Below are 23,044 nucleotides of genomic sequence, written 5' to 3'. Positions count from 1 at the left end.
CTGCAAATAGTGACAGTTTAACCTCTTCTTTACCAATCTGGATTCCTTGTATTTTTTTGTTTTGTCTGATTGCCGTGGCTAGGACCTCCAGTACTAAGTTAAATAACAGTGGGGAGCATGGGCATCCCTGTCTAGTTCCTGATCTCAGAGGAAAAGCTTTCAGCTTCTCGCTGTTCAATATAATGTTGGCTGTGGGTTTTTCATAGATGGCCTTTATAATGTTGAGGTACTTGCCCTCTATTCCCATTTTGCTGAGAGTTTTTATCATGAATGGATGTTGAATTTTGTCAAATGCTTTTTCAGCATCTATGGAGATGATCATGTGGTTTTTGTCTTTCTTTTTGTTGATGTGGTGGATGATGTTGATGGACTTTCGAGTGTTGTGCCATCCTCGCATCCCTGGGATGAATCCCACTTGGTCATGGTGTACGATCCTTTTGATGTATTTTTGAATTCGGTTTGCTAATATTTTGTTGAGAATTTTTGCATCTACATTCATCAGGGATATTGGTCTGTAGTTTTCTTTTTTGGTGGGGTCTTTGCCTGGTTTTGGTATTAGGGTGATGTTAGCTTCATAGAATGAGTTTGGGAGGATCCCTTCCTCTTCTATTTTTTGGAAAACTTTAAGGAGAATGGGTATTATGTCTTCCCTGTATGTCTGTTAAAATTCTGAGGTAAATCCATCTGGCCCGGGGGTTTTGTTCTTTGGTAGTTTTTTGATTACCGCTTCAATTTCGTTGCTGGTAATTGGTCTGTTTAGATTTTCTGTTTCTTTCTGGGTCAGTCTTGAAGGTTGTATTTTTCTAGGAAGTTATCCATTTCTCCTAGGTTTCCCAGCTTGTTAGCATATAGGTTTTCATAGTATTCTCTAATAATTCTTTGTATTTCTGTGGGGTCCGTCGTGATTTTTCCTTTCTCACTTCTGATACTGTTGATTTGTGTTGACTCTCTTTTCCTCTTAATAAGTCTGGCTAGAGGCTTGTCTATTTTGTTTATTTTCTTGAAGAACCAGCTCTTGGTTTCATTGATTTTTGCTATTGTTTTATTCTTCTCAATTTTATTTATTTCTTCTCTGATCTTTATTATGTCCCTCCTTCTGCTGACCTTAGGCCTCATTTGTTCTTCTTTTTCCAATTTCGATAATTGTGACATTAGACCTTTCATTTGGGATTGTTCTTCCTTTTTTAAATATGCTTGGATTGCTATATACTTTCCTCTTAAGACTGCTTTTGCTGTGTCCCACAGTAGTTGGGGCTTTGTGTTGTTGTTGTCGTTTGTTTCCATATATTGCTGGATCTCCATTTTGATTCGGTCGTTGATCCATTGATTATTTAGAAGCGTGTTATTAAGCCTCCATGTGTTTGTGAGCCTTTTTGCTTTCTTTGTACAGTTTATTTCTAGTTTTATGCCTTTGTGGTCTGAAAAGTTGGTTGGTAGGATTTCAATCTTTTGGAATTTACTGAGGCTCTTTTTGTGGCCTAGTATGTGGTCTATTCTGGAGAATGTTCCATGTGCACTTGAGAAGAATGTGTATCCTGTTGCTTTTGGATGTAGAGTTCTGTAGATGTCTATTAGGTCCATCTGTTCTAGTGTGTTGTTCAGTGCCTCTGTGTCCTTACTTATTTTCTGTCTGGTGGATCTGTCCTTTGGAGTGAGTGGTGTGTTGAAGTCTCCTAGAATGAATGCATTGCATTCGATTTCCTCCTTTAGTTCTGTTAATATTTGTTTCAGGTATGTTGGTGCTCCTGTATTGGGTGCATATATATTTATAATGGTTATATCCTCTTGTTGGACTGAGGCCTTTATCATTATGTAGTGTCCTTCTTTATCTGTTACTTTCTTTATTTTGAAGTCTGTCTTGTCTGATACCAGAATTGTAACACCTGCTTTCTTCTCTTTGTTGTTTGCCTGAAATATCTTTTTCCATCCCTTGACTTTAAGTCTGTGCATGTCTTTGGGTTTGAGGTGAGTCTCTTGTAAGCAGCATATGGATGGATCTTGCTTTTTTATCCATTCTATTACTGTGTGTCTTTTGATTGCTGCATTCAGTCCATTTACATTTATTGTGATTATTGTAAGGTATGAACTTATTGCCATTGTAGGCTTTAAGTTTGTGGTTACCAAAGGTTCAGGGTTCTCTTCTTTACTACCTTACTGTCTAACTTAACTCACTTGTTGAGCTATTATACACGCGGTCTGATGATTCTTTATTTCTCTCCCTTCTTATTCCTCCTCCTCCCTCCTTCATATGTTGGGTGTTTTGTTCTGTGCTCTTTTTAGGAGTGCTCCCATCTAGAGCAGTCCCTGTAAGATGCCCTGGAGAGGTGGTTTGTGGGAGGCAAATTCTCTCAACTTTTGCTTGTCTGGGAATTGTTTAATCCCTCCTTCATATTTAAATGATATTCGTGCTGGATACAGTAGTCTTGGTTTGAGGCCCTTCTGTTTCATTGCATTAAGTATATCATGCCATTCTCTTCTGGCCTGTAGGGTTTCTTTTGAGAAGTCTGATGATAGCCTGATGGGTTTTCCTTTGTAGGTAACCTTTTTTTTCTCTCTGACTGCCTTTAATACTTTGTCCTTGTCTTTGATCTTTGCCATTTTAATTATTATGTGTCTTGGTGTTGCCCTCCTTGGATCCCTTGTCATGGGAGTTCTGTGTACCTCTGTGGTCTGAGAGGCTATTTCTTCCCCTAGTTTGGGGAAGTTTTCGGCAATTATTTCTTCAAAGACACTTTCTATCCCTTTTTCTCTCTCTTCTTCTTCTGGTATTCCTATAATGCGTATATTGTTCCTTTTAGTTTGGTCACTCAGCTCTCTTAGAATTCTTTCATTCCTGGAGATCCTTTTATCTCTCTGCATCAGCTTCTCTGCATTCCTGTTCTCTGTTTTCTAGAGCATTAATCGTCTCTTGCATTTCGTCCGTTCTGTTTTAAAGTTCTTCCAGAGCTTGTTTTATTTCTGTATTCTCCTTCCTTAGTTCTTGCATATTTCTCTGCAAGTCCATCAGCATGGTTATGACTTTTGTTTTGAAATCTTTTTCAGGAAGACTGGCTAAATCTATCTCCCTAGGTTCCTTCTCAGGGGAAGATGTAGCAGATGCCGAAGCTGTCTGGGTTAGTCCTGTCTGGATCATATTTTTTTGCCTTTTCATGTTGACAGGTGCTATTGACTATCAGCTGGGAGGGCCAAACTTTTCACTTGCTACTGGCCTTTCTTTACTGGGACAACTGTGACCCCTAGTGGCTTGTGTTGGGTAATTGCGTGTAGGCTGGGTCTTTGTGTCTTGCCCTGCGGAAGTGTAGGAATTTTCCTTTCTGCCTTTCTGTGGGCATGTTTTGCCTTAGGCTGTTTCTCTGCTTTTGCAATGCCGGGAGGGGTAATGGACTGGGGGGGGTGCTGTTTGGCTGTTTACCTCCGTGAGGGGTCTCAGAGCTGTTGCCCAGGGGGTTAGTGTGCCCAGTTTTCCCTGTAATTTCCAGCCACTGGGCTGTGGCCTGTGTTGTTTCTGTCTAGCTGTTAAATCCCTTTCCCTTTAAGACTTTCAAAGAGCACTGGCTTTTCTTTGTCACAGGGGCATCAGCTTCGGCACCCGCTCAGAGGTCTTGCTGCCCTATTTCCCTAGTTTCCAGCCCTCCACGCATGCACTGTGTCTGCGCTCTGGTGCGGGTGGCTGGGGCTGGGTGTTTAGCAGTTCTGGGCTCCCTCTCTCTCCCTCCAGGAGCTGGGAGGAGGTGTGCTGGGGTCCCGCCGGCCAGGGCTTGTACCTTACCCCTTTCACCAGGCGCTGGGCTCTCGCATGTGTTGATGTAGTCAGGCTGTTGTCCTGTGTCTTCTGGTCTCTCTTTTAGGATTAGTTGTATTTGTTGTATTTTCAAAAATATATATGTTTTTGGGAGGAGATTCCCACTGTCCTACTCATGCCGCCATGTTGGCTCCACCTGAACAAATTTTAAAAGCAGAAAATTTTGATTTTTATAAGCATTTCCCTAATGGTAATATGTTTAACATATTTTTACAAATAAGTGTTTTTTGTTACAGTGTTTGGGAAATGGAAAGTAATGACAGCTGGCACCTGAACTAAGTACTTTTATAATCAACACCATTCCAGAACTTCAGGATGAATGGGGATATGCCCCATGTCCCCATCACTACTCTTGCGGGGATTGCTAGTCTCACAGACCGTAAGTTTGATTAATTTACCTAATTTACATTCTCTTCTATGTTAATGATTTTTAGAGATATTGTAACAAAAATTAGTGTCATAAATAACAAGGTTTTAAGATTTTAGATTTTGAGTGACAAGCATCATTATTTCCTTTAATTCATTAGCATACATTTGAAAGTGTTGTGATCTAATAATAAGACCTTAATTTCTGTTCCCTACTTAGGACCCTTTAGGAAATGGTAGCATATATTTGTTTAAAACTTATATAATAAAGGTATAAATACAAAAGTAAGGACCAAAAATGAGACAAAGCATTCAGAAAAATCAAAACTGAAGAAGCATGGGTTTCATATTGGAACTCATATGGGTTTTAAAAAAACATTTATAAAAATGGTAATTTAAAAACTGCCCTTTGAAGAAGAAAGTGTAATAGGCCAACTTAATCTAATTTCTTAGTGGTATTTATTTTGGATGTCGTATTTATTAATAATCTGTTGGCGTTTGTCATATATGTCACCAGCCTATTTTACTCTGGACACTTAAGTTTAAAGAACATTGTCATTGTCTTGAGATTTGCTTTAGCAGAACACAATTTTTCAAGGACTCATTCTTTTTTAGTAGGCAACTCTTTAACTCTAATTCTTAGTCCCTGGGTAATGGTGCAAAAAACTGCCCGCAATATCATCCTACTGAATAAATAAAGGGAGGAAGAAGTATGCAAGGAAAGGTAGGAGGTGAGGAGATGACATACTTTTCTTTGTACAGCATTATTTAAGATTTGATTCTTTATAATAAAGGAGCTATGAGAAATAACTCCAAGAAATGTTTTTATCTGTGTTCAGTGATACTATTTCCTGTTAATTTCCATCTGGTTTTGTTGGGAATAAAATAGATAACAGCCTACAGCTCTGAGTTTATGAAACTAGTATAGCTAGTTTATGAAATCTGAGATAGCAAGAAAGTAGCTGGTGGGGTTAGGATAACTCAGGTAAGAAAACTTAAAAACTGTTCTTTAGTTTTTGTTATTACTTTGTTGTAGGTAAGGCATAAAGTCATATATAGGAGTGCAAAATCAGACATAACTTTATTTTTGTCCTCCCTGCTATCTCAGCTGTTCCTTATATGTTAAATTTATGGCTGCCCAATAAGCCCTACTTATTAATAATTGTTTCTTATGTTTTTAATAATTGTTTCCCATGTTTTTATTAATAAAAATTCTGCTATTACCCATTGGGACTGAGCAGCATGATAGTTATACTGTATAAGTGATTAGAAATAAAGCCAAAAACAAAAACACTTTAGTTTAATTTTTATTAGTTTAGACTAATGAACAAATTTCCATTATGTGAAAAGACATTAAATAATTGAATTTAAACTACAAAAATAGTCGGGTTAAAACATTTATGGCCCTTTGCTGTTAGAATATAATGAAGAGAGGAAAGAGCTATTTAGGAATTTGTAATTTAAAGCAACATTCCTTAGATAATTCTTCTTCCTCCAGAATCTTATTCTGTGAATGTTCTCCTGCTAAAGTGAGCTATTTATTTTTGTATATACTTAAGCTTTTAAAAAACATATTACTTGTCTATCTGGTGAAGAGTTGGGTATTGTTATTTGGTTTATTTATGTGAGAGTATTAGTGATTCTGATAAATCTTACAAGTAAAAATAAATCAGATGAATTAATGTATCCTCATTCTTGGAAGTTGCTTACTTTTTAACCTTGCCTTTTTGGCTACACGTTTATTAAATTTATAAAAATTTAAGATACAAAAAATCAGCATGAATATAAGGGAGCTGGGTTTTATTCTTTGTAGTATCATCTGTTAAAGTCCAAGTGCTGTTTTGGGGGTTTTATAGAGTTTATTGGAGGAGAGGGGGAGTACTTTTTAATAATTTTTCATATTGATATTATAGCTTATTTTTAATCCCAAAATTTACATAAGCATTGAAGAGACTTCTCACACTCAATTTCTATTGTGATTTTATTCCAAATAGTCCTGAACCAGCTGCCTCTTCCATCCCCTTTACCTGCTACAACTACAAAGAGCCTTCTCTTTAATGCACGAATAGCAGAAGAGGTGAACTGCCTTTTGGCCTGTAGGGAGGATAATTTGGTTTCACAGCTTGTCCATAGCCTCAACCAGGTATCAACAGATCACATGTAAGTACAATCTAAAATAAAATGAAAAGTTTTGGTCTTACTAAGAAAATCAGCATTCCTGATTTTACTTTTTATTTTTTAAAAATACAGATATATAGTATCTAAGTGAAAATATAGCCTTACTGTGATGAGATGCTATGAATTAAAAGGGCATAGTTATTTTGAGACAATAGTTCTGACCCATGTAGTTCTGAAGATCTTTTCAAACCTTGGAATAATCTTGGGACCCATCAAGATGGATCTGTGCAGAGAGGTCTAGAGTTGCTCATGAAGCTATCTCCCTGTTTCCTGATATTGCTGGAGTGGCTAGAGTTTCCAGGCACTACCGACTATGCTGCTGGCTTTATTTGGATAGACTCATGTGCTTGTCATGGGATGTATAACAAGAATTCAAGGACTAACTCCATGGAAGGCTACTGCAGAATTTGGGACAAATTTTTCTCAGAATTTATTGTGCTGTCTGAATATAGGTGTGTGTTTTCACCCAATGGACTTTTAAAAATAAGATAGATTATATAACATTATAAAATTTTTGCACAACAATATACTTTAAAAATTCTACTTTTTACTATAAAAGCAATACATACATGTATCTTAACAACACAAAAATGTATACGAAATTAAATCTCTCACCCTTATCCCTTCACATCATGCCTCACAGTGGTTACTCGTGTATCCTTTCATTCTTTAACTTTTTTTTTTAATTTAAAGATTCATTATTTAGGGGAATGAAGATAAAGCACATTATAATGGAGAGGTTTCTGACATTAGATGCAGTACATACTTTGGGACCATTTTTAAAGCTGATAACTCTCAGATAAAATACTAAATGTGAGTTTTCTGATGGAAAAACTAAGAAATAATTGGTTATATTCAGTAGAAAGTATACTAATATTATTTCACCTCAGAAATTCAACAGTGTCTAAATATTACATCACTTCTTAGACCTATACATACATAATAACAGTTTTTACCAAATTTTTAGAAAGATAAGAGAAATAGCACTTAACACAGTTATGCTCTATTTTATGGAGAGCTGCTTTAAGATTGCCTCCAGAAATTTATTCATTGTATACCTACCGTCTTTATAAATCTTTCTTATTAGATGAAATGAGTGTGACAGAGACATGTAGAATGTAAAATATAAAATGCTGCTTATATTTAATTTTATAATTTACCTTCCATAGTTGTGAATTTAATTTGCTATTACTTTCAGGTTTATTGAACATTGTGGGTCTCATTAACCACTTACTTGGGGTTTTCCCCCACCTGATGACTTTGAGAAAAGAATATCAGATGAAAATATTCTGTAACCTCTGAGTCTTCTTTTAACCAATGTGGCAACAGTATTTCATTCAGAAGACATTCTCAAAAAGGCAGACTGGCTCGTATTCGGATGGAAGGGAGAAAATGTATTCCAAGCCCAAATATCAAATTCTGTGCATAATTATCATCTTTGTACCCTTTCATTATTTTGAATAGTTTAAAGTAGGCTGTATTTATTTTCTACTTTGAAACGAATATGGATATTCTTAAATAAACTCATGGGTCCATAAAGTAACGTTTGGGGCTTTTTTTTTTTTTTTTACTGTTTAAAGTAATTATTCTTAGAGGTATTCCCCTGTGTCACTTTTGCTAATTCTTTTTCTTCCAGGAATAGCATCTTCAAAAATCCATGAAGTTGTCAGACATACTTGTGTGATCTATTTTTATACCATAAGTCTTCCTGATTTTCTACCTCAGCCTTCTGAATTTCATTTGTGAACTGCTATCTAACAAATGTAGAATAGGGAATTCTTAACAACTATTTCAGTTTTTTTATTTTTGTTTTCAATACCAGAGAGTTGAAAGACAACCTTGGCAGTGATGATCCAGAAGGTGACATACCAGTCTTGTTGCAGGCTGTCCTGGCAAGGAGTCCTAACGTTTTCAGGGAGAAAAGTATGCAGAACAGATATGTACAAAGTGGTGAGGTTCTCAGTAATTGAATTCCATATTATATTTTTTTATTTATCCCATTAGCAGAACTTGTTTCCCATGTAATTAAATTCTAGTATCTCCTATAACAAACTAGCCTATCATCTATGAGCACCTTGTTGATACCTGAAATCAAGCCAAGAACAAGAAGGAAATTAAGTAGATATTAATATTCTTACAGTTTAATATGTAACTGAATTCATTGGGAATTAGACAAAGCTTAAATTGTATTTTAGATATTTCAGAATGTGTTAGTTTACTCAAGCAAATAACTTTAGGCTGTGTTTTTTTTTACGAAGTCATAGACCTGGTATGAAAGAAGTCTTTTCATTAATCAAATAAAAATACTTGCAGTGCTGTTCAACACACAGGATTGCATAAATAATTATACCAAGTGTTAAGGTTTTTAGTATTGATGGTGATTACATTTATGGTTATACAGTAATTGGTTTAGTACCAATTTTGTTGCTTTAGCAACAGAAAAATTGGTTTATTAATAAGTATTAAGGAGAACTCTATTTATAAGACACTAAAAATCATAAAAATGTGATACCCAAAACAGGTATAATTTGTATGTAGTCAAGGAGTACATTTGAGTTAGGAACATTGTTCTAGTCTGAAGCTTACTGAATCTAGCAAGCCCAAGTACTTGCTTGGCTGTCAGGATGGAAATAGTTTAACAGTTGAATAGTAGAAAATTTTCTAGACAACTTAGGAAGTCCCAACCTAGTTGATTAACTATATTTAAGTATATTGCCAGATTTATTGACAGCTACATCCATTTAGCTCCTCATTCTATTTCCTAGTTTTTTCTTCTTATTTAATAGTATGGTTTTGTTGATTTTGTATGTTTGTGTATAAATTGTTTTTTTAACTATCCAGTCACCAAACTGAATCCATGGAAATACCTCTGCCCCACTTGCCTTTCAGCAAATTGAAGGCACGTATGCAGGCAAATAGTATCTTCACTAGAAGTAATAAACTAGATTGCAGTAGTTGGAGACAGATAGGAATGGTGAAAGGAAATCTGAAATTATGCATGCTCAAGAAGAATGTTGGAATAAAATAAGGAAAGATCTTTGATTGGAAGAAAGACCAAATGCGTAGGAGTATTAAGTATAGGATTATGTGAGTAAATATAAGATAGAATAAAGGAAATCTTCCAAAGCTATTAAGCTACATTTTTGTGACTTACATTTTTAAATATTTAATGTGAGTAGTAAAGCACTCTAGTAAAAAAACTTTCACATTTTGTATTTTATGCCACATGTATTTATTTTTTGATCAAAACATTGTTTGATTTCTCCATATCCTACTTTGTGAAAACATAAACATTGCATTTAAAAATTGATTCATTTCATGTTGTTATTATTTTTTCTGCACGTTTTTATGGTGATGTTTGGTTTTAAAAGGTGATTCTTGGTTGCTAAATGTAAATATGAGTCACGCATATAGAGAAAACTTAATAATATGTAAATCATTAAACTCATAGTTCTTTGGAACTTTGAGATAAAAGAACTATTAGAACTTCATTTGCCATTTATTATTTATAAAGCCATTGATTTCAAACTAGAATTTCAGCTTGTTCCAGTGATGACTGTTAATTCAGAGGAAAAATTGTTTTTAACACCCATCTCGTGGAGTATTACACTCCACTCCCTCTCTTTAAAAAAAAAATCCAGCAACAATAATTACAGTAACTAAATTATTAAGCTGTGGAGCACACAATTTAGTATTGAATTTGAGTTGGAAGAGAAAGCTCAGAAGTTGAAATTTAGACTACATACAAAAGAAAATACACTATTAGTGATAGACTTTGAGGTGACTTAATCACTGTCTTAGTAGAGCTAGAATCCCTTATCTCTGGTTTTGGATTAGTAATGGTGAAAGAATGTTTGATAAAATTGGTTGTACTTGAAATTTAGTTTCTATATTTTCTTTTCAAAATGAATACATTGTTCAAAAAGGGAAAAAACGGAAAGTACTTTAATGCTTGTGAAAGAATGATTGATTTAAATCATTTAAAGTATACTTTACCACTAGAAGAAAATAACATTACCATTTTTGTTTGTTGTGTAGGAATGATGATGTCTCAGTATAAAATTTCTCAGAATTCCATGCACAGTAGTCCTGCATCTTCCAATTATCAACAAACCACTATCTCACATAGCCCCTCCAGGTAATATATGTCATTTGTTTTCTGTGATTAATATGCTTGTGAATATACAGTGTATACATAGATTTTAGGTAGTGGTGAATTATATGTAGTTAAAAAGTTGATATGCTTAGCTGTTAAACAGTAATCCATATGACTATTTGTCTTAAAATGTTATATTTGGAACATTTAGATACACTAACTGAAGTAGCTACCATCTTAGTAACTTAATGTCATACAGACAAGAAAGAATGTGTTAAAATAACCAACATGTTTGAGATAAGTAAGAAAATTAATAGAGTAGAACCTAGGAAGTATGGATTTATTATATAAGTGAAATAAATGAATTACCTCAGTTTTTATAAACTGTTTAGTATAACTGTTAGATTATGAATTGTGATATTTTTTGTATGTTATCTACTTTTCAAAATTTTTCTTTTTGCATAAATTTTATTCAATACCAACTAGAATTTAGAGAATTTTATGACAGTGAAATTTCAAGAATTAGTGTATTTATTTCATTGCCTGATATTCTTTATTTGGATTTTGGGTTTTTTAGCCGGTTTGTGCCACCACAGACAAGCTCTGGGAGCAGATTTATGCCACAACAAAATAGCCCAGTGCCTAGTCCATATGCCCCACAAAGCCCTGCAGGATACATGCCATATTCCCATCCTTCAAGTTACACAACACATCCACAGATGCAGCAAGGTAAGAAAATTAGTTGGTTATTTTCAGGGAATGTCTGTAATTCCAAGAAAATTCATTTTTCCTTTTTATAATTTTTAAAACAAACGTTTAAGTACTATACTGTTTATTTGTTAGCAAGCATTTCTTTTAAGATACAGCTTAAATCATTAAAAATATGTTCATTTGGAAATTCATCATTTGGGAGGTAAAAGAATCAGTGTCATTTGACTCTTTGGATTAGATTATTATACAACTGAGTATATGTAGTTATGAAATTAGGAACTGGGCTTTCTTCTTACAGTAGCACTAAACCAAAGAAAAATTATGTTTTAATTGGCAATGTATATATAGTGTGAAAATTTACTATGCAGTTCTAGTAGAAAAAAAATAATCTTAGGTACAGAAATTCCTGGGATTAGATTACTAGTTCTCAGTTGAAGTCAGAGGTTAATAATATGTTTTTTTAAGGTTACATTGCCTTGGATGTGTCTGCTAAGTAATTATTAGTGTAAATTTATTTGTACTTTTTTTGAAATTTTAAGAAAAGTACACAAGACAGTGTAATAAATATCTCTGTTTTTGTTCCCCACAATTAACAGCAAATTTTTAACATCTGCAGTCAGTTATGTTATTATGTGTATTCTTATTCTTTTATTATGCATAGAGTCAGATCTTCGTTTTAAACATTTTAACTTAATCACTGATCAAAACAGCCAGCTTCCAGTTTCCCAAAGCTAAGTAATGAAATACTAGGTTGAGACTATTTCATATAGTAACTCAAGGAAAAACCAAGTAGCAAATTACACATTTGAAATAGACATCTCTAAAAGTTAGAATTTAGTGTGAGTACTAAATATAAGTGTGTATGTATGTAGACACTTAATACTATTATTGTAAAATATTAGTGAACTATGATACAAAAAGGTATGAGGAAATTTTTAAGTGTAATTCGTAACAGGAAAAATGTTGAAAGGACACATTTGTTTCTTACAGAAATGTCCACCATGTGTACACATAAGTATGTGTAGGAAAGAACATTAAGTTATCTTAATACTGTTGCTGTTTTTTAACAAGATAAAACAAACTTTTTCAAAAGAATAATTTGAAATGAAAAAATCAGGAGAATATAGAGTTTGAAGCCCTGTTTGTTAATAAGTCATTTCTTGGAATTTCTCAGATACAATGAGGAACTAAAATTGTTATTCAGGGATTAGCCCCACTCAGATATTAAAGCTACTCTAAATAAGAAAATTTAGGAATAGATAGGTAAATGGAGCAGAAACAATCAGATAGAAGGCAAATATATATGGGAACTCAGAAAGGTAACATTTAAAACACTTTTTCAACTTCATATCATAAAAAATTTAACCATGCAGAAAAGTTGAAAGATTTGCACAGTGAACCATTTCAACAGGCCTGTTTACTTTAATTACATCTGCTAAGAAGGAAATTCTCCTATATAAACACCAAATGTAATGATTCACCCCTGAAAAAATTAAGAACAGTTCTATAGTATCTGATATCTGGTCTACATTCTGTTTTCATCAGTTGTCTCAAATATGTCTTTCATAACCTTTTTCTTCTTTTCATAGCATGACATAATCTAGTTTGTCACATACTGCATTTGATTTTTATATCTCGTTTGACTCTTAATCTAAAACAGTCCCATACCTTTTTTTCCCATGGCAGTAATTTTGCTTTTTTGAAGAATCTGTGCTAGAGTATTCCATATTCCAGACAACCCTGTTCCCTTACAGCTTTGTTTAATTGCTCATATAGTCCCTGTTTCCTATCAACTGGAAGTAATCTTTAAAGGCTTTGTTCATTTCTAGCTATATATTTTTGGCAAGAGTACTAGATAAGTAATGTATACTTTATATTGCATCACAACAGAAGGTCCTTAATGACAGGTTAGTGCCAGTGATATTAGTGATATTTAGGTGGTAACCACTTCATCTCTTCATTGTAAAAGTTCATATTTTTTCCTTTGCAATTAGTAAGTAATCTGTAGGTGATACTCTATGATCATGTAAATAGCCTGTTCCCCATTAATCTTCCTATAAAGTGTCATGTTTCCCATTTAGCTAAAGGGTTTAGCATCCAGTCATGATAACCATTTCATCAGTTTTTATGCTGGTCATTGATAAATGGTGATTTTCTGATTTTGTCATTCTAAAGATGGCATTTTAAAATCTGTATGTAAAAGTGGATTGTTTAATAAAACTATGTTGGGTTGATAGGCTAGATGTTTTGAAATTTAGTTGGATTCCTAGATCATCTACAGCAAAAGTATTTTGTCTCTATAGGTAAACTGTATACATGTTTATATTTAAGTCATAAAAGTCTAAGAAGAAAGCATGGGTGAATTTTGGTAATCTAAAAGTTGAGAAGGTCTTGCTGCTGAATAGACTTAAAACATGGATTCCAGAAATGAAAAAACAGATTAATTATAAATTTCTATGCAAGAGGAGAGAACATAAAGGCCAATAAACATGGGAAAAACATTTTCAAAATGTATTATAAACACGAAGTATTAATTTTTAGTATACCCAGATCTTATACAAATTGATTAAGACAGATTAAAGAAGTCAACAGTTTACTGATATAGGAGAGCAAATGGTATACAGAAAAGTTCAATATATTGGCTTAGTTAAAAAGAGATGTGAATCAAATTAAAATGAAATAGTTTTATATCTGTCACATTAGTAAACATTTTATAGTTATATGATAGCTACTATTAATGCATATGCAGAGAAATTTGAACTTCAGTTGTCATAGGGATATAAATTGGTGCAAGCTCATTAGAGAGCAGTTTGACAATATCTATCATAATATATCTTCCTCAGGAGTTCAAAATCTATCTCCCTTAAAAGGAAGAGAGGGCATAAAACATACTCAGAGTTTTATCTGCAAGTTCTAATAAGCATTCAAGGAAGAAATAATTCTAATCTTAAAACATTCCAAACAAAAGAAAAATCTCAACACTCTCCCAATTGATTCTATATTATTAGATAATAATCTGGATACCAAAATCAGGGGAGGTGAGGAAAGGATGAGAAAGTAAAATTACAGACCAGTCATCATCTATTAACATGGAAACAAAATTTTTTAATAAATATTACCAAACCAAATAAACAGTGTTACCAGCCTATATGATAAAGTTGGATGTATATCAGGAATGTATGGACTGATTAATATTAGGCAATATAATTCAGATTAAGAGGATATGGATTCTGGGAGCTTCGTACTAGATGCTAAAAGAGCATTCAGGAAAGTTCACCTTCCATTCATGATTTTTAAACTTTTCACTGAATAAGAATAGACTGATAAAGCATTATCCTGATAAAGACTATCCACCTAGTAAAAAAGTAGAAACAGTCCCCTTGAAATCAAGGATAGGACATGAATGCCTATAAATCACCATTTTCATTTAGTGTGGTAATGGGTGTCTTAGTCAATTCAAGAAGATACAAAGCAAAAAAAATAGAATATATAAATTATTGGTAGGGAAGAAACAAAAAGTATTTTCAGGTGATACATTGTTTTCATAGAACATCTAAGAGAAGGGACAGACAAGATAATAGAATTAATAAAAGTTATTTATTAATATTTAGTAAGGTTTAAAGATGAGTGTATCCTCCAACTACACTCCTACACACATTTGCAAAAATATGTGCAAGAATATACATTACAGCATTGTTTATGACAGCAAAAATATTGAAGCAATCTAAACATTTAACATAAGAATGGATAAATTGTATACATTATATAGCAGAATATATGAATTATTTTAAAATAAATTAATTTCAAACTACATATATAAAACATTTCAACAATATTGAATTAAGCAAGTTACAGAATACATACATACACCATTTATATAAAGTTATAATATGCAGAACAATACTGTGTATTTAGGAATATATTTATTTATAGCAGAGGTATAATAAGGTTCTTCATAGATGGAGCAACTCTGAATTCAAATATAGTGGTTACTTTTAGGGAACAAGCAGAAAGGAGGAATGTGCAGATAAAATGAAGAGCTTCAACCATATGTAATGTTTTACTTCCTTTCAATAACAGTGACATATGGCACAGTTAAAATTTGATCAAGCTCTGGATAGTACATAAATACTCATATTCTCTGTAATTTCTGTGTGCTTGAAACATTCTTGTAAGCAATTATTGTTGTCCTCTAAGAATTTTAACAGTTTTCTTTGTAAAGCTTTTTTTATTCTTATTAATTTCAGCATCGGTATCAAGTCCCATTGTTGCAGGTGGTTTGAGAAACATACATGATAGTAAAGTTTCTGGTCCATTATCTGGCAATTCAGCTAATCATCATGCTGATAACCCTAGACATGGCTCAAGTGACGACTACCTACACATGGTGCACAGGCTAAGTAGTGATGTATGTAACATATTAGTTTTCATTAAGGTAATAAAATAGTTCTAATATTTGTCTCATAACTTAGTATTTCAGTTCTACAGTTTAAATGATATCTACTGTATATCAAGGATTATACTAGGTCTGAGAATCTGGCTATGACAATATGGTTCTTGTACTCACAGAGTTTAGTCTTGATCAGGGTCGGTAAACTGGCCAGTAGTCTGACCTACAAACTGGGAGTGGTTTTTACCTTTTGAAAGAGTTTAAAAACAACAACAAAGAACATTATGTGACAGAAACTGTGCATGGCCCACAAGGCCTGATATATTTATTACCTATCCCTTTATAGAAAAAGTTTGCCAACCTCTGTTCTAGAAGTTTAGAAATGAATATAATTTCATTTTTTAAATACTTGCTCACAAACAAAAAAAGTTACCTTAAATAATTAATGTGTTTATTAGTACTTAGCTGTTTTCCCTCTAAGCTTGAACAAAAACAAAACTTTTTTCCCAGAAATTTAATGTTACTCTGATGTTATTAAAATATTCCACATACTGGAAATTAGTCTTACATCTGTTTGGTGGTGTCACATGTTACATGTATCTAAGGATAACAGAAATGACAATGGACTCTGCCTTCAAGACATTTACAAGCTGATAGGGTCTTCACAGCTCCTTATAGGAAATAGCAAACAAAAATGGAGCATACTAGTAATACCAATTTTTTTACTCATTGCCATGCCTAGGCTTATTGATTCTTTTGAATACAATTTCAATTCTTCTAAGATATACCATGAAGAGAACAGGAAAGTGCAGAAGAATTATGCTTTTGAATACCAACACTTTACCTGTCAGTAGTTTATGTCTTTTATTGGTTATCTTTAAGATTTCTGTAAATCCTCTCTTATCATTCAAGATAAAAATTTTATACTATGTTTTTAGGATGGAGATTCTTCAACAATGAGGAATGCTGCATCTTTTCCCTTGAGGTCTCCGCAGCCAGTATGCTCCCCTGCTGGAAGTGATGGAACTCCTAAAGGTATCAATTGTAACTAAAATTTACTTCAGCATTTCATCTTTCAAGTTTGAGTAAAGACCTGAAACTTCTTAATGCAGATACTAAGAACTATTCTGTATTGGTTTTCACTTACTGGAGGAAAAAAACAAACCTGTACTCATCCCTGTAAACTATTGATAGTGTTTGCAGATCAATACAATTTCATTCTCACTGATAAATCCAATAGTCTTTTCAAAACACAATCCTCTTCACCATTCTTAAACATTTGAAATTACTGATTAGCGTCCCTCATCCTTCTCCCCACTAAAACTTATTTCATATTGAGTCCACCTGTTTTCCCCTACTTCTTTCATTGATCTTTTCCTTCATGAGCTCCTCTCTCTGCTGTCTCATTTCTGAAGATTTCTATAATTACACTTTTTACCTCCTGTTGTACTTTTCCTTGGCTGTTTTACTCAATTTTGATAACAGTATTGATTAATTTTGTGAACAGCACTCTCAGTTCAGTGTCTTTGGCTCTAGTCATATCTCCCAAGTTGTAATTTTTCATTTCCAGACAAATTTTCCTCGTATCTAGCTGACATGTCAAATTATTGTTCAAAATTGTTCTCGCTGTTGTTTCTCATTCCTTTTTCTTTTAATGTTTTCCTGTCCTGAATCATTGTAATGTCTATTCTCACCTACTACGTTAGTCATTTATCAAAGCCTAGCCTGTTCTGTATTACCTCCCTAAATGTCTTTCATTTACTTTCATTTCAGTTTAAATTTGTTAAATTCCTCTTCAAGTTCTGAGTACTGTCTTAACATGAATTTTACCTTTCAATACCCAAAGAACCTTTTGTGGTCTTCTGTGTTTATTAGATTTACAAAATTGTAAATTTAAGTCCAGTTTTGGGCTATTTTTAAAAATACTTGATATCTGATAATTTTTATTATCAGAGTTTGTTCAAAGAGAATATTGTACTCCACTTTGAAGAATTAGCTTGTAATTACATTGCAGTATAGCTGATAATAAATCTTCTCTATCCATAAGAATTTCTAATTACAGCTATCTAAAACATGGACTGGTCTACCTTTACTATAAAGATATATTTTTTCACAGAACTGTGTTCCAGGCCTTTAATCAGGGACATTCTTCATGAGGTGAAAGTTGAACTTTTATGAGACTTTCCGATTCTATAATTCTGTTGAAATTCAGGGATAAAAATAACCTTGCTTCTGAAAGAAAGAGCAACTTCCCGAATAACTCTATTTGTAGGTTAGGTGTCAAAGTTACATACACATCTCACAAGTATTTGCAGGATGAGAAGTTATTCAGGCTGTCAGGGAGAAGTAGCAGTGGGATAAGTGGTCAATCTAGATAACCAGCCCATTTTTCCTCTAACTCTTGAGGATGGTTGGATAATTTTAGATAGAAAAAGAAAAAACCTACAAACACATTGAAAACAACCTCACAAACTCATTATTCAACAGAATAATGTATAAATTATTCATCAGAATAATACTTCTGTTCTTGAGGTTGTTTTCCAGCTAGTTTTGATCATTCAGTGCATCATCAGTTAGTCTAATTTGATTTTTACATGACTTGTTGGAATTTGAAGTTTGTTCTAAAATGTATATACATAATTTGCCATGTAAATTTTAAATACAAAGGTGATGTGGTGTATTATAATGCAGATGTTAGACTATTCTAGGTTTAAACTTTTCAGGTTTCTTAGCTATATAACCTTGGACAAATTTCCTAACTTCTGTAAGCTTCGTGTTACTTTCTGCAAAATGGCGATGATTGTTGTAGATCAATTAAATGAATTGATGGCAAAGCACCTTGCACAATCTCTAACACAAAATAGTCCAAAACGTTAGTGTCGTTTCTTCTTAGTGTCCCATATAAGCTCTGTCCAAAAACGCAATCTGTTACTGCTATAGCTTCAAACTAATGTTAATTTCTAGTAAATTTCTCCAGCAACATCTTAATCACATTTTATCCAAAAGATGTGTTCTCTAAAAAGTTAAATTTTTGTGTACGACTCTTTCAATATATTGCCATTGCTAATTGAAAGTGCAGATTGATGTATCATGGAAAAATCACATATATTTATGTATTTAAACACTGATTGGTACCTTAATTTACAAGTATAGGTTTAAGTTTTTTCAATAAAGCACTTTCATCTTGACTAATTTTTATAATTTCCTAGGGTTTAAAAAATTTTATTAATGGTCTAATGCAAGAAATGTATGATTGTTCAAATACCATACTTTTATTTCTGAAGCACATCAATGCTATTTTCCTCGTTGAAAAGCTTGTTAAATAGAAGGTTTCATATTTGATTAGCTTATTTTTAACACTTCCTTGTATCTTATAGCATTTGTTAATTTAATGGGATCTGGGCTGCAGATATTTTATTGACCGTTGAAATTTGCTGGACTTGCATATTTTTCTAATAAAAGGACTAGCAAGCTGAAGAGAATATGTGAATGATGTTAAGTAGAGGGAGGAAGAGAAGACCACATAAAGGTATAAATCAATACTTTACTGACAGATTGTGAAAGTGAAGATTCTAATAATTGTAATTTTTCCCACATTCTTTTTCTTACACAAGTAAGTATTCATGTGGGTGTGGTCTCTAGGATTAACTTGTTATTTTTATGTACTTTGATGGACCTATTTTTACTTTAGATATTCAGTTTTCCTAGATTAATCAGTAAAAGGATAGAGATCAGCATGCCCAAAATATTTGTGTTGTATCATCTTTAGAAACTGAACTCTTGCCATTTGCAAGCTAAGTATTTATATTTTGTAGGAACAAAAATAGAAATATTGCTAGTCTGCAAAATGGAATACTCATACTTCAGTTCAAACCTGGATCATCTACAAGCAAGCTAAAAGACCATAGAGGACAAGTCTACAGGCTCCCTATTGATATTTTATAAACAAGTAGCTTGGAGTAGATAATTTATTAATATTTTTTTCTAGCATTACTATATTGTCACTTTTTTAATATTTCTGTCACAGCGTAAGAAATTCTAAAACTGGCACAACTGTTCATTCCTCTTGAATTTTTTTCTAGGGTCAAGACCACCTTTAATCCTACAGTCTCAGCCTCTACCTTGTTCGTCACCTCGAGATGTTCCACCAGACATCTTGCTAGATTCGCCAGAAAGAAAACAAAAAAAGCAAAAGAAAATGAAATTAGGCAAGGATGAGAAAGACCAGAGTGAGAAAGCCGCAATGTATGATATCATTAGTTCTCCATCCAAGGACTCTACTAAACTTACATTAAGACTTTCTCGTGTAAGGTCTTCAGACATGGACCAGCAAGAGGATATGCTTTCTGGTATGGAAAATAGCAATGTTTCAGAAAATGATATTCCTTTTAATGTGCAGTACCCAGGACAGACTTCAAAAACACCCATTACTCCACAGGATATAAACCACCCACTAAATGCTGCTCAGTGTTTGTCGCAGCAAGAACAAACAGCATTCCTTCCAGCAAATCAAGTGCCTGTTTTACAACAGAACACTTCAGTTGCTACAAAGCAGCCCCAGACTTCTGTGGTACAAAATCAGCAACAGGTATCACAACAGGGACCTATATATGATGAAGTTGAATTGGATGCACTGGCTGAAATTGAGCGAATAGAGAGAGAATCAGCTATTGAAAGGGAGCGCTTTTCAAAAGAAGTTCAAGATAAAGGTAAAGTAATCTCATTATGACCATTATAATCTGGAATTTATAATGGAATTTATAATATGTAATTATAATGTCAAAAAAGTTTTTTTAAGTTATTCCTAAATCCCATGTTTTATAATTCTTTATGACTTAGTTTTTATTACTAATGCTCACACCTCAGAAGTTAAATTCTTAATTTCATATTTTATCTGACAGAACTGATATTTGGTAATTCTGTCACAGGTCTGTCACCTATTATGTACCAAATAATTTTATCTGTGTTTGTCTGCTAAGATGAGCATTAGCATTTCTATTTCATACTCATTTTCCACAAGTTATGTTAATATAGTTTTGTATCTTCACCTTTTTTCTGCTAAAACAAGGTTAACTGCTAGAGAATTATTTTGAACCCATACATTTAAGAAAAGTTTGTGTGTATGCTTAATATGCAGTTCAGTTCTTCACTTGGTTCCTATTCCTACTGTCTCCTAATAATGTGATTTATTTTTTAATAAAATTGCTGAAATTTTGTTAATATTAAATAGCAAATCTTAAGCATTAAGGATCTTTTGTTGGTGACTATAGTTAAGTGTTCCCTTTTGTACAACTAATGTAGTAGGATGAAATTTCAAGACACCTGATATGAGTTAATGGGCTTTCTTCATTTTAAGTCCCTATTAAGATCTTGACTATTTGGTGAATACTGTGTACAGAATCTCTTGAATTTTTTAAGGGAGACTGATGAATCAGTGATTGAAATCGGTAATATAATTTATGAATTTCATGTCTTTACATTTATACATTTAACTATCCAAACAAGGCATACTTTGTGGTTTAATTTTATAGTTAAATATTCTAGATCGATTTATAGTTCTCATCCTTTTTTTCTTTTTTTTGTAATTGTAAAACAAAAGTTGGTGTTGGGTAAAATTCAGTTTTATATATGATCTTGTTCACTATATGACAATCATTTTTAGGTAATTCTGTTCCTATGCTACGAAACATACTGAAGTACTATATATCCTATCATTATCGCTTTTTTAAATGTTATTGAAAAAATAGATTATTTAGTAATTGTTGTAGTATGATACTAGCTAAGTGCATAAATCACAGATGGACACAGAGCTGGCTAGAAGTCTTCATTTTATTGGCTAGGGAGATGGGGTACTTTTTTTTTTCTAACTAGTAAATCCCTGATGTTAAGGATGAAATAAAGTACTGCTTGTTCTTTTTCTCTTTGCTTAGTGTGTGGATTTCAGGAAACATAACTATATGGGTTCCAAAATATATCTCCTCTACTAACCTATTAACAAAAAATATATGCATGTCAAATGAAGAAAGTAATAATAATTCAGCTTCTCTCAGAATACTAACCCCAAATTCCTGAATCCTATAGCAGTTTTGCAAGAAACAGATAAAATTGTAATTCTTGATCAAGAAACATTAGTTGCCTTGAGAACTGAATTTTTTAAAGCATGATATTTTTGTCTGTGTTGTAGAAATTTGTGTTCCTAAAAAGTATAGTTTTTTCGATAAGTTTTTGATTCCTGGTAGTAACAAAAACAGGAAATGAAAATGATTAACTCTTTTTTTACTTTCCTGAACTTCTATTGTATTATATTTGTTGAAACAATGTTTTACTTTTAAAAATAGAATGGAAACAAGGATAGTAAATGGGGCTTAATTGCACATTAGCAAACATACTGTTTTTGACTACTAGCTTTTCTTTGGAAAAATAAAATCAGTGAACAGCATGCTGTTCTTTCAGAAATGTGTAATATAAATATATTGTTACTTTTAATATAATCAAGTTGCTCTGTAGTGGTGTGGTTGTACTGAAAATAATTGAAAAGTTGGATGAGCAGAGTTGCCTTACATTTTTGAACTCTGGAAGTTGACTTACAGAGGTATCTGGTGCACTAAGGATGATTAAAAGGAAAAAAATGTTTGTTGGAACTATCTGATTTTTAATTGGATTTAGATTATTTAATATGTGTATTTTCCCAAATTGGTTATGTTGATTTTGCTGACCTCATATTAGTGCTGTCATTTCTAACTTGTTTTCTGAGAGCCATGTTCCCATTATTTCATGGCCTTATTTGAAAACCTTTGGAATTTAGGTGCCACCTCACACCTTTATTTGAACCTTAATCATTTTGTATTAAGTTTCTGCATTGTGTGATGGGATAGTGTTTTATATATGAGTAGTTATCTTGAGATTTTTGAGAGATTAAAGGTTTGGTACAACGCTGCAAGATTTTAGGTGAGGTCATAAATAAAAGCAAAATTATCTGAAGTGGTAGTCTTATGTCAGCCCTGAGAGATGAAATACTTCTTTGAAATTAATTTATCATGTTACCACTGCATTTTAGGTCTATATGGTGAAATTGATAGTTACTGTATTTTAATGTTTGGCACAGAGAACTTTTTTATAACTATTATATCAGTGGCAGTTAAGGAGCCAGCAAGACTACTTATCTGGTCTACATGGTTTTACAGAGAGCTGCTCTGCTATAGGGTCTAAGCTTCTCATGAGAGAAGCATTCCTTTCAATAGCTCAGAAAGCAAAAAAACTATACCTTGTAACTAAGATTAGAAAGTTCAACAAACACGGTTATTTGGTAATTATAGAATTTGAGAAAAGGGGTAGAGTACACTAAGAAATATTTTACTTAGGCTGTGGAAGAACCTAATGTACCTCTCTTCCAACACAAAGAAGAAGTTATTTTTTCTGACTGCTATATGTTATGTCCCTTTGGCCTGTTCTCCCTTCTTTGGATAGTTTTATATACATTGATGGGTTGATTTTCTGTAAC

The 23,044-nt window shown here is 33.0% G+C and overlaps 1 protein-coding gene across 3 annotated transcripts in view; it reads left to right on the top strand.

Annotated features, from left to right (window-relative positions):
* The window catches only part of NIPBL (NIPBL cohesin loading factor), a 224,343-nt gene that overhangs the window by 105,043 nt on the left and 96,256 nt on the right, over positions 1-23,044 (top strand). For all 3 annotated transcript variants that reach the window (XM_037002284.2, XM_037002267.2, XM_037002279.2), the window contains exons 2-9: positions 4,039-4,181; positions 6,163-6,328; positions 8,169-8,296; positions 10,385-10,484; positions 11,020-11,171; positions 15,401-15,561; positions 16,482-16,578; positions 19,626-20,252. In XM_037002284.2, coding sequence (XP_036858179.2) covers positions 4,118-4,181; positions 6,163-6,328; positions 8,169-8,296; positions 10,385-10,484; positions 11,020-11,171; positions 15,401-15,561; positions 16,482-16,578; positions 19,626-20,252 — 1,495 coding nt within the window. In that variant the 5' untranslated portion in view covers positions 4,039-4,117. The remainder of the gene's footprint in view (positions 1-4,038; positions 4,182-6,162; positions 6,329-8,168; positions 8,297-10,384; positions 10,485-11,019; positions 11,172-15,400; positions 15,562-16,481; positions 16,579-19,625; positions 20,253-23,044) is intronic.

This window comes from Manis javanica, chromosome 1, assembly GCF_040802235.1.
Source record: "Manis javanica isolate MJ-LG chromosome 1, MJ_LKY, whole genome shotgun sequence".
NCBI lineage: Eukaryota > Metazoa > Chordata > Mammalia > Pholidota > Manidae > Manis > Manis javanica.
The sequence above is the reverse complement of the archived record's forward strand: the minus strand, read 5'-3'. Positions and strand labels throughout refer to the sequence as shown.